Genomic DNA, 17,337 nt, shown 5'->3' with positions numbered 1-17,337 from the left:
TCGGCTGGAAAACACTTCATCCATGACTTCGATGCAATCGTGGTCTGGCTGGCCGGGCCCAACGGGTAGCAAAGTGGCTGGATTCAAGGTTCGTACTACCTGTAGACGGAGGCGTGGATTCTCGCACAGCATTCCTTGGTGTCTGACCATCCGGGCTTTAGTTAGCCAATATTGTCCCTTGTACTCCAGTCATGTTACTACTGAATGTGGTACTCGAACCGTCAGTTCTTGCCCCATAGTCAGTTTGTTGGCCTCTGACACAAGGAGGGCCATGGCTGAGAGTGCTCACAAGCAGGGTGGCCAGCCCTGGGCGACAGAGTCAAGCTGTTTGGAGAAAAAAGCCACGGGACAGTGCCAAGATCCTAGCAGTTGGGTTAAGACCCCCTACTGTGACGCCCATGCGCTCGTGTACGTACAGAGAGATTTGGTTAAGTCTGGGAGTCCTAGTCTGGGGGTGCGAGTGCCCGTTTGATTTCTTCAAAGGCCTTCTGGTGTGTAGATTCCCAGAGGAGGGGCTCCCATTCTCCCCCGTTTGTGGCTTCATAGAGGGGTTTGGCCAGGATGGAGAAATTAGGTATCCAGATTCTGCAGAAGCCAGCTGCTCCGAGGGATTTGCAGACTTGTCATCAGGTGGTAGGGATGGGAATCGAGCAGACTGTTTTTTTCCTTCCTGGGCCGAGTTGGCGTTGTCCCTGCAACAGGTGGAAGCCGAAGTATTTGACTCTTTGTTGACAGATTTGAGCCTTTCTTTTAAAGACCTTGTAACCTGCTTCCCAGAGGAGACTGAGTAGATGTGTTCCTTCCACGCATTCCTCATAGGTGTTTCCTGCTAAGAGGTGGTCATCCACATATGGAGTATCATACGGCTATGTAGTTCTGCCAGCAAGGCCTTTAAATCCGAGGCTAGAGCGGTCCAAAAGATGTTTGGGGAGTTTTGGGACCCCTCGGGCAGTCATGTCCATGCCAACTGGCCCTTGTCTCCGCTTTCAGGGCTTTCTCATTGGAAGGCAAAGATTCGCTGACTCTGAGGAGCCAAGTGGATGCAGAAGAAAGCATCCTTGAGGTCCAGACAGGTGAAATAGGCAGCCTCAGCAGGGATGAGGCCTAGGAGGGTATTTAAGTTGGGGACAACAGGGTGCAGGGTGACCGTTGCCTGGTTGACTGCTCGTAAATCTTGGACCGGCCAGTATTCATCGGTCCCTAGCTTCTGAACCAATAGGAGAGGCATAGTCCAGGACAACTGGCAGAGACAGAGAATTCCATACTTCAGAAGTCTCTCTAAACGCTTTTGGACACCACTTGTGCCTTATGGGGGATGAAATACTGTTTCTGGCGGGCTGACTCAACTCCTGGTTTTAATGCCATCACCACTGGAGGACTATGTTGGGCCAGTCCTGGAGGGCTGTCTTCAGCCCACACTCCGGGCGCTTTGAAGGGGAGCTCGGGTTCCTGTTGGGACCCTCTTATGAGACTATACAGGTGCCACTCTTCTCAGGGAACCGTGAGCGACCTGATCCTTGCTTCTGGCCTCCCCAGGGTTAGGGCTGCTTGGCCACGTGAGTCAAAGGTAATCTGAGCCTGGAGTTTTCCTAAAAGTTCTCGTCCCATCAGTGCCACGGGCAGTCGGCAGATATAGGAACTCATGGACGACTTCTCGTCCTCCTAGGTTGCACTGGCGGGGCTGCAAGGAGAAGGACTCATCCCCCAGTGGCTCCCATAATGGTAGCTTGTCTTTGAGAAAGGGGGCCCATGGGCTGAGTTACACTGAGTGTTCAGCTCCGGCGTCAACCATAAAGTCAAGAAGTCGGCCCCTGACTCTCATTTGGACCATAGGCTCCTTGGGGCCTAGCAGAATGGAGCCCGGTCTGGTCTAGTCATCTCTGAACGCTTCCAGGGTGGCAAGGCCAACATCACTAGAAGAATCTGGTGATGGGCAAGTCGGCTAATAGCGCCCTTGTACGACTTGGCCATGTCTTCGGGGGCCAGGAGCCGCTGATGGCTCACCCGGTTGTTGGGGACATTCGTTTTTCCAGTGGCCTCGCTGGTGGCAGTATGCACATTGGTCTTTTCCCAGTCTCATTTTCATGGCTGACTTCTCCGCTGGTTTTGTCCCCAACCTCATGGGGCACTTCTTCTAGGGGGCCTGGACGGCTCTACCAGTGCATCAGCAAGTAGCTCGACTTTCTTCTTCATCTTTCGGTCAGCCTCTCAGCGAGCCTCTTGGTCTCAATGGATGAAGACCTTAGTCATGACTTCAAGGAGTTGGCTGACGTTCATGCCGGACAAGCCTTCCAGTTTTTGCAGTTTGTGCTGAATGTCTCCTTGGGCCTGCCCGACAAATGCCACATTGACCATCCTCCGGTTTTCCGCGGCTTCTGGGTCAAAGTGGGTGTAGAGGCAGAATGCCTCACAAAGCCTCTCAAAGAACTGGCTTGGACTCTCTTCTGGTCCCTGGAGGACCTCTGAAGTCTTGCTCTTATCCATGGCCATCTTCCCATCTTCCTTCAGACCACCTATGAGAGCCTCCTGGTATCATTCTAGCATCTGAAGTCCCCTGTCATCATTAGGTTCCCACTGGGGGTCCCCCGCAGGAAACTGATTCTGGGTGTAGGTTTGCACGTTCAAGGTTCCTTCCAGGTCATGTTTCTCTAGTTATTTCGAGGCAGCCTAGGAGACGCGCGGGCGCTCTTCAGTATTGAAGAGGGTCAGGAAGAGTCATTGGCATCAGCCAAGTGGGTTTGTGAGTCTGGATGATCGATTGGAGGAGGTCAATCGTGCCCTGAGTCTTCTCAATGAAAGAAGGGGGATGATTCCTCTACTTCAAGAGATCAGTAGTGGGGAAGGGTTGATAGATGAAGGTGCGCCAGCCTCCCTGAATCTGACCGTCCTGATCGTAATAGATGGGGCCTCAGGTTTGCCGCAAGGGCAACAGAAGTGCTTCCCCCCTGACTGGAGACACCTTGGGCCGGACTCCAACGGGGCTGTAGGGGGTCAAGGCAGGAGGTGGTGGCAAGTCGATGGAGGCTGGCGTGGATGGGGTCTCAAGAGAAGTCGAAAGGTCCAGGGTGGACGGCTCAGAAGGAGAAGTCGGCTGTTTGGGAGCCTTCAGAAGGGGCGGATAAATGTGTGCATAAGGCAGTGGGACCCCTTCTGCATCTTCTCGATTTGCTGACAACACAGGCATCTTTTTCTTCAACTGACCTCAGGAGGGTGCTAAGGCTCGGTCTAGGAGGACCCTACAGTTCTCCTCTAGGTGACTCTCAACCAAGGGGGTCGGGTGTGAACTATCGCCTCCCAAGAACTGATAGAAGGGAATTGGTCTGGGTGGCCAGGTTGACTGGTAATGACTTGAGAGACCTTTGCAATGATTTCCCTATTGAGAAACCCTTCTGCTGGCCACCCAGCACCAAAGGAGGGCCAGTCGATCTCACAAAAGGTGCGGAGTTTCTGTGGAGTGAGTTTGACTCCATAATCTCCTGAAGAACCCTTTTTGAAATTCTTAAGCAAACACCTAAAAGTGTCTGTTTACTCTGTTTTCCACCCGTCGATGTCACACACGCACTCAGACATTCACTTGCCGGTCTCCGGCCGCTCCCCTCACGGGGACCTTTCAGGCGCCTCTTAGCCATTGGTGGGTCGGTATAAACCCCTGACTCGGATCACTGGAGTAGACTCCTCACGGAGATCCAGTGACACCACCCTAAGCTGTATGAGGTTCGCCACGGACATGCATATAGGGGCTCAACTCTCGCTTCGTAGCAAGGCCACATTTCAGTCACACACAAGCACACACCAAACACACTCCACCCTCCTCCCTATATACCTGAGAGGTCGCGGTTTCCTCTAACAGATGTTGATCACGCTCCACTTCTGTACTCTAATGAACAGGCTGTTCCTGGGACCCGGGTCCTTACCACTCAATCGGGCGGTGCTCCTGGGCTGGTTCCTGCGCCTCTCCGGATTCCGTTGTGTTCTTGGGGCCACCACTCCAGTCCGCTGGAAGAATCGTCTTCTCCTACACACAACAGGTCTGCTGGTGTGCCAGGTGAAGTCTGCTTTTCCCAGTGTTCTGGGGTCCAGACCCCGAAGATGAGGGAGGCGAAAAACCGCAGTCTCCAGATCCTGGACGAACCCCCAGAAATGTTGCAGGATTCTCGAACAGAGAGACGGGTTACTGAGGCTATAAGCAGGAAGAGCATTTATTGATGCCGGCACCGGCTCAGCGGATTGTCATTCAAAGGCTGAGCCCCGATTGTAACATAACGGGCAGTTTTATACAGTCTCGTACTTTCACGTGCCTACACAGCTACAGATATTTCAATATAAAGAAGGAGAACTTAAGGAGACCATTGATGGGTTGCCAACCCGGAGAGTCCTGGAGGCGAGGGAGCAATCAGGAATTAACTTGTTAGAGCAGGGGATGGTCAGGCAGGGTCAGGCTGCCACACTACTATGCATCTCTTCCCAACTCTGAGCTGAGTGACTTTCACATTACAAGCCTGAAGTCAGCCGTGAACTATTTCTACCAAGAAAATCGGCATTACAAGCCATGGTTCAATTTATCGTTTTATTGTCTTCTAGATTTAAGAAAGTGATAGGAAAATATCAGTAAAAATAATTTACAATAAACTATACACATATAAACACATATATACACATGCCCACCTGCACACACATTCTACCCCAGAGAAGCAGTGGTCAGACATTTACCACACCCCATTGGTCGCACGGTTCTGTATGGGACAACACTGTAGATACATGTGTCCTGGATTAGAGGTTGGCAAACTTTTATAAAGACCCCAACAGTAAATATTTTAAGTGCTGTTGGCCAGACAGTGTCTGTTAAAAGGACCGAGCTCTGCTGCAGCAGCTGGAAAGCAGCCATAGACAATATGTAAATGTGTTAAGTGTAGCTGTTCTAACAAAACTTGATTTATAGATGTTGCAATTGAAATTTCATATAACTTTAACATGTCATGAGATATTAATCTCCTTTTTTTCCAACAATTAAAAATGTGAAACCATTCTTGGCTCGCCAGCCAGATGTGGCCCACAAGCTATTGGACCTCCTCATTTAGATCTCTGGAGGAGGAGGCATGGAACTAGGACTCAGACCTAGAGAAGACACAGGACACGAAGTCCCAAGCAGAGGAATCAACCAATTCAAAAGTCCTGAGCTGAAAAGAGTCTAGAAGCCGTGCTCCAAGGATGAAAAGACCAGGTGGCTGAACTGTGGGCTGTAGAAGCCCAAATAAGAGGTTTAGAATTCGTTCCAGTTCAGCGGAAAGCCCCTTGGAAGTGTTAAGGAAAGATGTACCTGCGATCTAATTTATATTTTTAAAGGAGTCCTCTGCGTGCTGCTGTGTGCGGAACAGAGCTTGGAGCTCTGGAAGAACGAATGGAAGGAAAGCAGAGAGGAGGCCGTCCAGTCTTCCCGGAGAAAACGAAGATGGTCTGGCATAGGGTGGTGACCGCCCAACTGGTGAGAAAGGGTGGATCTGTGCTGGATTTTGGCGACAGGCAGAGCCCTCAAGCTGAGCAGGTGAACTGAGAAGGAGTCCAGGGTGTCCACATTCTCACATCGGCCTGTGGCCTTGATCAGCCCATTTTACAGATGAAACTCAAGGTCCAGCTCCATGCCAGGCGCTGTTCCCTTCAGATCATCGGGGTCTGGCCATCCTGGAACTCTCATTCTGGTGGCTCAGGGAGATCAAGTTCCTTGCGCTGGGTCCCCCAGCCAACAACCTTGCCCCTCTTCCACTGATACACACCCCTTCGGCCAATGATGTTTAACCTCTGACCTCTGCTTCCTCCCAACCACCCCTACCTCTCCCTGTGGCCTCAAGAAAGTGTCTGCCCAGTTTCCCCTTAGAAAGGGAAACTGAAGCCTGAGGTGACAGGTCACCAAACCCCTCCAGCAGTCCTCTCCCTCTGGCCTTGGGCCTGCACGTGTGGAAAGCCCCCCTCTGCCAAGACCCAGGGATTTACCTAGAGGAAGGCCTCGATCGCAGCGCCCTGATGGCTCACTCTCCCATCACCGGGATCCCCCGGAAAACTAGCAGAAAGCACGGGCGTCGACCCGCAGCGCCCGCCGAGGCGCCTCACATAAATTTGGTTCTGTGTAACCCGCGAGGCGCGCAAGGACCACTGCGCATGCGCCCTGCCCTGTCCACGCCCCCCCCTAGATCGGCGGGAAAAAGAAGTGGGGGCGGTTAGTGCGCAGGCGCGTGCTCTGAGCTTGGCCGGGCGGGGACGGCGATCTGGAGCGCGACTCCACACCGGGCTCAGCGCGCAGGCGCGAGCTGTCCGCCTCGCTCTGAGTCGGCTTGGGAAGTGCGCACGCGCAGGTTTCTGGCCGAAAGCAGGCGAGCCTGGGCCGGCGCGGGGCCTTGTGGGAGGGCTTAAGGAAGTAAAATGGCGGACCTGGCGAACGAAGGTAGGGGAGGCGCTGTCGGGGGCCGGCTGGCGGCCAGGGAATGGGCGGTGGGAGGTCCAGGGGCCAGAGGACGGAGGGGTGAGTACCCGGGGGTGCTGAGGGCCCATTTGCTACGTGATAGAGGCTCAGCGGGCCCCGCAGACGCCCCCTATTGCGTCCCCTCAGGCCCGACTCACCGGCCCGGCCCATCACTCGCTGCAGCCCCGACCCTGTCGCGGTCTGGCCGGAGGGCCGGGGAGGCCGCTGGAGCCGCGGCCCCGAGACCCTTCCGCCTGGCGGACCGGTCCTGGGGCTGAAGCGGGTGGGAGGCGCGGCCCCGGTGCGTCGGCCTCGGGTGTAAATAGACCTGTGGGCCTGATGGTGGGCCCAGCGCGCCACGCTCCCTCCCTGTCCCCTCGGGGACCCGGGTTTCCCCTCCTGCCCGGCCTGGCTGCCAGGCCAGCCCACTCTCTAGTCCTGTGGGGTTCTCCTCTTCCGCAGTCCTGCCCCACTCCGGGGACGGAGGACGCCGGGTCTGTTTTCATCTCCACCCCAAACTCGGCCCCCAGTTCCCGCCAGTTCCCCTGGATCCTTCGTGGTAGCCTGAGAGTCGCGCCTCGTCTCCCCCGCATTCAGGCTCGGCCTCGGGATGCGGGCCGCTGAAAGCCCTGGCTTCTCTTTGGCCCTTTTTTCCTGCACTCACAGAGAGAGACAGTCTGTCTGCCTCCCTCCTCTGTGGAGCGCTGACATCCCGCCTGAGCGTTTTCGACAAGGTTACAGTTACAAATCCCCCAGAGAAAGCGCTCCATAAGCCGATGTCTGCTTAAATGAACAGTGGTGTTATCGCTGTAGCTTCCGGACCTCCGAGGCCTATTTTTAGCTCCCTCCGTTTCTAGGTGCACAACTGCAGGCGCCCTACCTCCCTGCCTCGCCCCGACTCGCTGTACCATGCTCCGTGCTGTGGAACAGTCAGTGGCCTGAGGTTTCCATACTGAACTGCACGATGCACTAATGATAAGTGCTCACCCTGATGGAGCATTTGGGATGGTACCAAGTACTGGTCAAAGTCTTAATCACCGTATATTATTTTGGGTAATAAATACTCCTCGCAAAAGCTCCTTAAAACAGGTAGTGTAGCCCCCTGTTCTTGGAGAGGAAACTGAGTTAGAGCAATTAAGTGACTTGTCCAAGGCAGGTCATACGGCTAGTAAGGAGCAAGAATGTTAATCAACTAGGTCTGGCTTCAGAACCCCGTCCCCCCACCACCACCACCACACCATTTTATGCCCTATGTCTTTTATAAGATTAAGGAGCCCATAGAGAGTTGAACTTTCCATTTATAAGATTCATTTAAAGGCGGATGAGTGACTGGACAAATGGGAATATGACATACTTTATGTATTTACATCTTTGGTCCATTCAGTTTCTTGCTTTCAAGACTCATATCCAGCTTCCCATTTGACAGCTCCATTTGGATGTCTAATAGGCTGACCAAATAAAATCCTTATCTTTCCCCCAAACCTGTCTGTCCCACAGCCTTTCCCCCATTGTAGTCAATGGCAAGTCCATCATTTGAGTCAGGCCAAAGCCTCGAAGTCACCCTTGACTCCTCTCTCTCATATGCCACGGCAGATCCTGTCCGTTCTATCTTAATACTTCCAGAGGGTGACCACTTCTCGCTACAAATACTGCCGCCCTTTGGGCTTCCTTTCTACCTTGAGCCATCTAACAACTGCTCAACCCACAAGCAGGAGTGGCCCCCTGATACTTCACTGTCCTCTCCCACCACTCTCTCCCCAACTCTGGCTTTCTCACTGTTTTCCCTTGAATGGTCCACATACTCCCTCTCTAATGCCCTTGGACTTGCTGGTTCCTCTGCCTGCATCAGTCTTCCTCCAGATATCCCCCTGGCCTACTCCTTCACCTCCTTTAGTTTCTCACTCCAATATCACTTTATTATTGAGGCTTTCTCTGACCACCTGTATAAATGATATCCACATTCCCTTTTCCCTTCGCCCTGCTTTTTCACCATCTGGCATGCTAGGTGGACTTGTTTTACCTTTCCATTAAAATATAAGCTCCATACGGGCAAGACATGCCATCTGTCATGATCACTGATGGATTCCTTATATCTAGAACAGTGCCTGGCACAGAGTAGGTATCCAAGAGACGTTCGTCGAATGAATGAATGAATTCATTAGTGAGGTACTTCATTGTGAGATATACCTTTGAGCATAAAGGGAAAATTACAGATTCCTATTTTCTGAAGATACCATTTCTAACATATATGACCATTTTTAGCACATACACTGACACTTGAGGGATCGATTGTAAATGGCATAGTTGAACGAGTAAGTATAAAATAGAAAATGGAATGTTTCATACTGAAAGTTTTTGCCTGATAAATGCCACACTCACCTAGTACTTTGCTTCTGACACTAGTTCTGGCATACATGTCCTCGGGAAATAAGCTCTCAGTGGCTTTTTATTCCTCACATATCCCTGCCATCCCTTAAGTGGTCATTATGTGTTTCTCAACTCCGTTTCTGGATTTGGCTTGGATGTTTACTTTCTTATCCACTGCGTAAACTAAGACTTCTTTGCCTGCGCATGTTGAAGTCTCTACTGCCCCATCTGTGTTCTTTCTCTCTTGCTATTTAAGCTCTAGACAGCCTCTTGGCTTCTGTCTTTCCAGACTAGGACCCTAAGCTGGTCCATCCCCATACCCCCTATCTCTCTTCTGCAGGCCATTGCCACCTCTGTGTGAGTCTGAGGCAGTGGCCAGCTACCTGGGCTGGGCATCAGGATCACTGGAGGAGCTTTCTTAAAACTACCAGTGTTCGGTCCCCACACCCCAGCCATTTCATCTGTGAGGCATCGGGTGGGCCCCGGGCATCTGTACAGCTAGAAAGCAGCACAGGTGTCCCTGATACGCATCCAGGCTTGACAACCACTGGTTCTAGTGGGACAGGTTAGGAGTGCTGTGCTTGTGCACAGAAAAGCATTTCCAGTGGTGTATCGGTAGGGCATCTTGTTGGCCCTCTGCGATGGTGAGCACTTCAGGGAAGGTGACTGCAACTCCCACAGCCCTTCCTTGGTGGTCCTGTAGTCCGTGGCTTTTCAGGTCCAGTCGGAATGCTTCTCAGGAGTGCGTGTGTGTGTTTTACACTTGTGTTTCTTGGGATATTCTCTTCTGCTTGACGCTTTGCTATTAATACATCCCAAATTCATGAATCCTGTCTTTGGAGTTATTCTGCCTTGTAGACCGACATCAGGATTTAAAGGCAGTGTTTTGACCTTGATAAAGGTAAAGAAGATGCCAGTAGTACACAGTCTCCTCTGCACCCCACCCGGGGGGCGTTACAACTAAAAACATCTTTGGACATCGCGAAATGTCCCGGGGCAGGGGGTGAGGAGAACCACCCAGCATTGTGATCCACCGATATAAAGTGATTGTGGGACACAGGCTTTGCCTTAGAAACTGGTTTTCCTGTTACGTCTCTGCCTTGTACTCTCCGAGTGACTTTGGGAAAATTCTTAATCCTTTTGAACCTCAGTTTTCTCACCAGTAAAATAGGAAGAATGATGATAATATCTAATTCGTGGTTGCTGTGAGCTTTGGATGAATTAATGCATATAGGTTATTAGCACCTGTCTCCACACACATTAATGAACAGTAAGTGGTATCTGTTCTCATCACAGTGGACTCACTTTGTAGACACATGTAGCTTAAGTGTTCAGCAGAGAAAGAGTTGAGAAAAGAGTCTGAATAGCATGGGTGAATCTACCCCACCGCATGAGATGGCCCTGGGGTGAGCCCATGATGGGAGGCTGGCGGGAGCTGGGCTAGTAGTCCTCCCTAGTTTTCTGTCCTGCCTTTCAGTGTGCAGTCATCTGGCCCTGGGTTCTTAGCCTCAGCACTGTAGACATCTGGAACCAGATCATTCTTTGTCGTGGGGCTGCCCTGTGCATTGTAGGATGTCGATCAGCTTCCCTGGTCCCAACCCACTGCATGCCAATAGCACCCTCCCCACTCCCCCAGTTATGACAACCAGAAATGTGTGCAGACATTGCCCAGTGTCTGGAGAGGCAGGAGGACACAGTTGCCCCAGTTGAGAACCACTGATGTAGCCTGACCAAGTGTCAGGGATTTTTCAAGGATGGTTCGGATTTTCACAGTTTTCACCTTGTTGACAAATCTAATCCCTGAGAGGATGAGTTGCAGCTGAATTGTTATTGAGGAGCCAGAACTCAGTTGGAATCCTCAGTTCACTCGATTCTCACCACTCCATTTCCCTACCCTAAACTTAATTTTTAGGATAAGCGAGAAACAACCGTTTTAAAACTTTTCATGATGTTATGATAAACATTAACTCTGGGATTTGTCCTGAGATCAGAGCGTGTATATGTGACGCTCACGTCTATAGCAGATGAGGCCTGGTAGTAGCTGAGAGGTGTCATGCTACCTCAGAGGCTGCAAAATCTTTCTACACTTTGAAGAAATTTTCAGTTTTGCCCAGGGCCTTGTATATAGATGGAAAAGCTTGTAGTTCTGCAAATTTAAAACTTTTCAATCACATCTTCAGCCTGCCTCTCAGTTAACTGGAAAATGGAATTACCCCAGCGATCCTATCGCCCTCACACACTCATCGGGTGTTAGGGCTAGTCAGGATCTGGTGTGCACCTAGAGTGGAGTTGGAGTGCATGGAGGCGGTAGGAATTAGATGAGGTTAGAATGGCGATTGGAGGAGGGACAGTGTTTGGGGTAGGCAAAGGGGGCGTTTTAAGTGCCAGCTGAATTCAGGCCTAGTAAGTGAATTCAGGCAGAGAGTAGTCTAGGGTAGTGTGGGAGATGAGGGCCGTTCCAGGATCAGTGGGATTCATTCCAGTGCCCTGAGGAGGGTCTTTTTCATATACACGAGAAAGACAGATGGCAGAGGTAGCTGGTATCGAACTTGGCCGAGCCTCGGTAGCTCTCCATGGTACTTTGAAGCAGTCAAGAGGCAGAAGGGTTTGCATCATTATCTATTCAGGACCTGGTGGTAGTGTAGGCAGCAAGCAGCAGGGTTCTTTGTTTTATTTGAACAGGATTTATTTTTGCCACCTCTGCTCAGTAACCTCCCTGTGGTCCAATGGAGTCCTGTTCGGTGTGACTGTGCATTCCTACTTCGTAGCACAGGGCCTCAGAACACAGCCCTGCGTGTGCACAGTTTGCTTGGTCGTCTTGGCACTTGCTGCTGTCGCATAGCACTCACTGTGAATGTTAACCCAGGTTGCGTGTCACACTTGTTTGGGGAGGTGTGGAGGAAAACAGAAACTGATGCCTGGGCTGCACCATCAGATTGTTGCAGGAGCTCCAGGGGGATCTGTAGTTTTTAAAAGTCCCACATATGTTTTACGACATGAAGCCAGAGTCGAAAGCCATAGGCGGAAGTTGCGAAATTACTTCAGGGGCAAGCAGACATGTTTAATTTGGCCCATTTAGGTTTTTCTTTGTTTTTAATTAGGAGCCAAAACTTAAGAATTCTGTGGTTTCTGGGGAAAAAATAATCCTGGTTTCTGATTTCTCTTGAAAAATGGAAGCCAGCCTCGGCCTGCGTTCCTGCACAGTATGATTCGCCAGGACTGAGGGCAGCTGCTGCCCTTGAGATAGACTGTGTGCCCTCCCAGACACCACAGTCTCCGCTGAGTGGTTTGGGGCCGGGCCCACTTCCTCCTTTTCCAGTGCCTGCCTGACCCGGGTTGGCATTTGGGTTTCCACTCGGTCGTACCCCTCTTAGACGCAGCATTCTTCCCACTCTGCTTTTCTCCAGAGAACCTGAGCAGAAACCTCCTGACAGTCCACAGTTGATTCAGGACGCAGTGTCCTCGAGTGCTAGTACTCGGAGAGCAGCATGTGGCAGTGGTTCTCCAAGATGATCCAGGGGCCCCTGGGAGTCCCCCAGACCCGTTCAAGGGGACTGCAGTTCAAATCTATTTTCATGACAATACAGAGACATCATTTGCCCTTTTCACTCTCATTCTCTCATGAATGGACAGTGGAGTTTTTTCCCAGAGGTTATAGTAGCGACGGATGGAATGCACAAGCAAATAGAATCTAGCTGTTTTCTGTTAGGCCAGACATTAGACTGAGTTGTCAGAATGTCAACTAATGCCCCTTTTCTCACTAGTTTTTTATTTTTTCAAAAATTGTTATTTTTCATAAAAAAAAAGTATTCAGATAAACCTTTACTGACTTATTATCCTAAATAAATTAATACTTTGACATTTTTAATGTGGTGAGTATCAGTAGCTATACCCACATTTACAAAAGCTGTTGAGGATCTTCAGTAGTTTACAGGTATGGAAAGGGGTCCCGAGACCAAAAGTTTGAGAACTGCTGGCGCATGATAGTGGAGGCCCAGTGTGAAGGGCCTGAGTGGTGCCTGTTGGGAGATCCGCATGGGTTTCTCCCCTGTCTCTCCTGCCCCGGGGGAATTTTAAACTGGGACCAGCAGGCTCAGGCAGATCACTTGTGGCACAGTCGAAGGGCCTGGATTGACTGTCCTCTGTGTCTTGCTTCTGCCACTCACTTGCCCAGGACCTTGGCAAGTTGTTCGACTTCAGTTCCTGCATCTGTGGAGTGGGAATGATGCTAATCAAGTTCAAAGGTCATTGTGCGGGAACGTGGGTCATTGAGCCACTCGCCTGTGTGGGTACATGTCAGTTATAACTGGCTGTTGCTCCTCTGAGTAGATGCCTGGGTAGAGAAAAAGCTGCTTTGAGGTTAGAGCTGTGTCTCTTCACCTCAGCATCATGGAGAGTGGGGCCAGTGGGGGCCACTCCGTGCGTCACAGAGTATTCAGCAGGATTCTTGACTTCAACCCACGTGATGCCAGTGGCACCCACCTACCCCCAGTCATGACGAGGAAAAATGTCTCTAGACATTATCAGATGTCCCTTTGGGGGCAGAATCACCCCTATTCGAGACCTTCCCCAGGTTAGGAGATTTCACTGACCCCCCCTAAGAGACTCTGATCTATTAAAGTCCTAGTCCAGCACGTATTTATGTTCACACACTCAGTGGGGGTGGGGGTAGGTACCTCACCCTGGTTCATACTGTCTGGCGCCTCGGTATGTGTGCTGGTGTGTAATGGGAATTAAGGGACTTAACTCAGTCTTTCTCTAAATAATTGATGCAGGGTTTCTCAACCTCGGCACAGTTGACTTTTGGGATTGGGTCATTCTTTGTGACTGGGGGACCGTCCTGTGATCCATGGGATGTCGAATAGCATCCCTGGTCTCCACTTGCTGGATGGCATTAGCAGTTCCTTCCCATCATGATAACCAAAAATGTTTCCAGGCATTGTCCATTGTCCCCAGGAGGGACAGAGTCACCACTAGTGAGAACTCCTGGGTTATAAGAGTAAGTAAAACTATCCAGGAATAAATTATTTGCCAACTGGAGTTTAGGGCTCACCTTCCCAACCATTTTCCATTGTGGCCTTTGGCAGCTAAGTAGGCGTCGTGGACCTCGCTACTCTGTTAACAAAGAGGAACCGTTTTTTCCATGACCTTTCAGATCAAAGTAAGGACCTGACAGGATGTCAGAGCTGGAAAGGGCCTTCAGAGATGCTCTGGGTCCAGGCCGTTCATATCAGGGGCTGAAGCCTAAGGTGTGTGAGCAGAGAGAGCTGGCCGGTGCCAGTGTGCCGCCCTCCAGCCACTGAGTCGAAGAGCCCATGGTCATCCTTTCCAATGGACCAGTACCGTCACCTTAATAGGCACTTGTCCTCCCCAAAATTGCCCCACTTGGGGCACTACATTTGCTCTCACTATCAGAGGAAAATAATGAACTTGCAGAAAAGGTGGTAGTTACTCCATGCACATGTTTAGAAGGTAAGACTTGCTTCAGCGGCGAGTTTAAAATGCCTTGGCTAAGTTAACCTCCCCCAGGTTCGCCACACAGAAACTTGGGGCTTTTGGGACCCAGATTAATGCCTGTGTCGCATCTGTAACAGCAGCGCGGGAGTGAGGAAAACAGTTCTTGAGAATCTGGCTTTCTGGGGGGGGTGAGAGTGAGAAAACAGGCTCCCCTCTGCTCAGAGAAAGGCTGTTGTGCAGCATTGGGGGCAGTGGCGTCTGGGGGTCTAAGAGAGTGGGGCCTGGGTGAGTTGTCATCACTGCCATTGAGAGCAGGGGCACCCTGACAGGTCTCCTTGTCAGAGGAGCAAGAGTTCTTTCAGCTGCCAGCATCTGCCACTGAGAGAGCAAGACATGCCTTCACAGCCTCGTTACAGCCATCCCGGTCCCCACACCTAAGGGACCGGCAGGCTCTGTCTCCAAAATATTCAACTCCATCCACTGTGCCCCGTCTCCAAGGCCGCAAGACTAGCCTGAGCCGCCATTGCCACTGCCACTTCTCACCTGGACGACTCCTAGAGGCTCCTCACTGGTCCCTTGCATCTACTCCTGCATCCTTGCGATCTGTTCTTAGCGCTCCCAGGATGATCTTGCCAGCATTTTATTACAGGACTTTTCTAACATACAAAAAGGGGAAGAATTTCATGCACACTACTGCCAGGGTGGGTCTTTTAAAAATATAAACCAGATGGTGTCACTTGCCTGCTTGGACTCCTCCACCGGCCTCCCTTTAGACTGGAGAAACCCAGACTCTTCACCACCCGCACCCGCACCCCCCAGCTCCCACCTTTCCCTGTGTGAACTCTCAGCCGTGCTGGCCTCCAGGTCCTTTCTGCCCTCAGGACTTGCATGCTTGGGGTTCCCTCTGCCCAGGATGTGCAGCCTGCATCCAGCTCACTCCTTTACATCTGAGTTTCAGATGATACCTCAGAGGCCCCACCCACGTGCTCACCCTACGGTCCCCTTTACCCACTCGCTCTTTCCCACCCCTTGCTTTGCTTTATCTTCCTTACAGCCCCTATCTCCAGAATTATCTCTCATGACTCAGTGCTTGATCGTTTTCTTTTCCCGCTGGAGAGCTGTGACCTCTTTTGCCTTTCATCTTGTCTGCAGTGCTGAGGTTGGTGCCTGGCACATAGCAGGTGCTCAGTAAATCATGCTGCTGGGAACAAGGCTTGGCCAGTTGACTCTCCAACAGGTCTCGCCTCAGAAGGGCTCAGAAGGGCTCGAGGGATTCTGAGCTACTGAGCATTTGAGGTGTCCTGGCACCCAGGGAGCTGTTGGAAGGCGCCAAACACTCATTCAGACGTCAGGCATTTATCATGGTTGGAGGTCTGGGAGCTGGGGACACGCCTCGAATCCAAGACCTAGGCTTTAAGGTGGCATCAAAGTATTTGCAGTCTTCTCCATATAATAATGCCAGTGAGGAATTCATATTGCATGCCAGCCGCTTCCCAACCACTTTATATGCACCGTTTCGTTCAGTCCTTCCTGCAACTGCCTGGGCTGTAGGTACTATACCTGTTGGGCAAATGAGGACAGTGTACAGAGAAAGTTAACTTGCCCAAGTGATTGAGACTGATTTGAATGCACACAAAAACTAGAGCCTGCATTCCCAAATTTCATCAGTTTATGGTCTGCAGCCTCAGCAGAAGTTCTGTAGTTTTTAGATTTCCTTCCTGTGAGGGGATTTCCGTTGTCTCTACGGGAACTTTTATCCGATCTTCAGCCCCTTCGACCTCACCTCAGCTGTGCTGGGAGCCATGCCATCTAGTGGCAGAATAGAAAAGTGCTGTCAAAGCTGGATCCCTGAATTTCTCAGTAGTCTTAGGTCGAGTTGCTGATTTTGTGTCATTTATTTAATAGGTTTATGGGGTTTCTCTTGGATTCAAGGCACAGAGGTGCCCAGAGTGCAGGGTCTTCCGCCAGCAGGTTGGTCTGGGGGGAGGGGCAAGGGTGGAGGGTTTGGCTGCAGGACCGATCAGTAGAAGTGAAGAAGGCACACTGACTTGGCCCAGGGGAGTCAGTGGCGACTTGAGGCGCCCGACTCCGAAAGTCAGGCTTCGGGTTCTGGTCCCACCTCTCCACTTTCCAGCTTTGTGACTTTAGGCAAAGCACCCGTCTGTCCAAGGCCTTTCGATTTTGTTTCATGATTTGCAAATTAGGGATGATAAATAATATCTGTGCCATGGGGGTTGTGATGACATTAAATGAGACTGGGCGTGTGGGGCACCTGCCACCGGGTCCAGTAAAGGCCGTTCAGCAGACGTGCGTTGTTGGAAGACTAGGGGTCCGGCAGTAAGATGAAAGCACTGAAATTTGCCTTGGCTTTCAGTAGGTGAAGGTAACGGCAGGATGAAGAGCATTCCAGAAAGAAGTGCATAAAAGATAGCGTCATCTCCCCAAACTGTGCCCCCCCGTGATGTCCGTGAGACCAGTTGAGAGTTGCCCGAGGAGAAATGTACTTGAACACCAAAAAAGAATTCAGGGGCGTGCCAGCCTCCACTGGGTGGGCTGAGCGGCCACTGAGTATGCGGCACTCGAACATCGAGAGGCGTCGCCTAGCAACAGCATGGCTGAGGTCAGTGTCATTCTTCACCAAAGAATGAGTTTGGGAACAGAGTTGACACATTAGTGACAAATTCACCCTTATGTTGCTGCACAGAACTGTTTATAATAATTCCTGAGAAAAGAAATGACTCGAAGGGCTGAGATGGTGTCGAAGGATTAAAGCAGTTGCCACGTATTAATGCTGTTATTTGTGTTGGCAAGATGCTTTCCGTGTTTTTTGCACAGATAAGAAGATTAAGACACATAACCCCAGGATTAAAGCTTGTTTTATACCAGTAGTTTGCTGACATTCTAGAAATTCTAAGTGGCTTTCCAGAAAAGGGGTGTTTCCTGGCAGGGGTTCGAGTCATTATTTAGGAGGCGAATAAACAGAACAAGAAAGATAGTCCAGATTCCCTTGTCTGTGTGTTTTTCTGGGTCTGCATATTTTTCTTTTATTTATTTTAACG

General features: G+C 51.0%; 1 protein-coding gene and 1 long non-coding RNA gene across 2 annotated transcripts in view; both read left to right on the top strand.

Annotated features, from left to right (window-relative positions):
• Positions 1-6,289: 6,289 nt before the first annotated feature.
• RANBP3 (RAN binding protein 3) overlaps positions 6,290-17,337 on the top strand; it is a 56,376-nt gene continuing 45,328 nt past the window's right edge. Inside the window, exon 1 of the mRNA XM_023538598.1 lies at positions 6,290-6,436. Within this exon, the coding sequence (XP_023394366.1) occupies positions 6,415-6,436 (22 nt within the window). The 5' untranslated portion in view covers positions 6,290-6,414. The remainder of the gene's footprint in view (positions 6,437-17,337) is intronic.
• On the top strand, positions 6,448-17,278 carry LOC111747529. Its single transcript, XR_002783565.1, has 2 exons — positions 6,448-16,249; positions 16,653-17,278. It is a non-coding gene; the product is annotated as an uncharacterized LOC111747529 (long non-coding RNA).

The sequence above is a fragment of the Pteropus vampyrus genome, unplaced genomic scaffold, assembly GCF_000151845.1.
Source record: "Pteropus vampyrus isolate Shadow unplaced genomic scaffold, Pvam_2.0 Scaffold226, whole genome shotgun sequence".
Lineage (NCBI taxonomy): Eukaryota > Metazoa > Chordata > Mammalia > Chiroptera > Pteropodidae > Pteropus > Pteropus vampyrus.
This window is presented reverse-complemented; position numbering and strand designations above follow the sequence as displayed.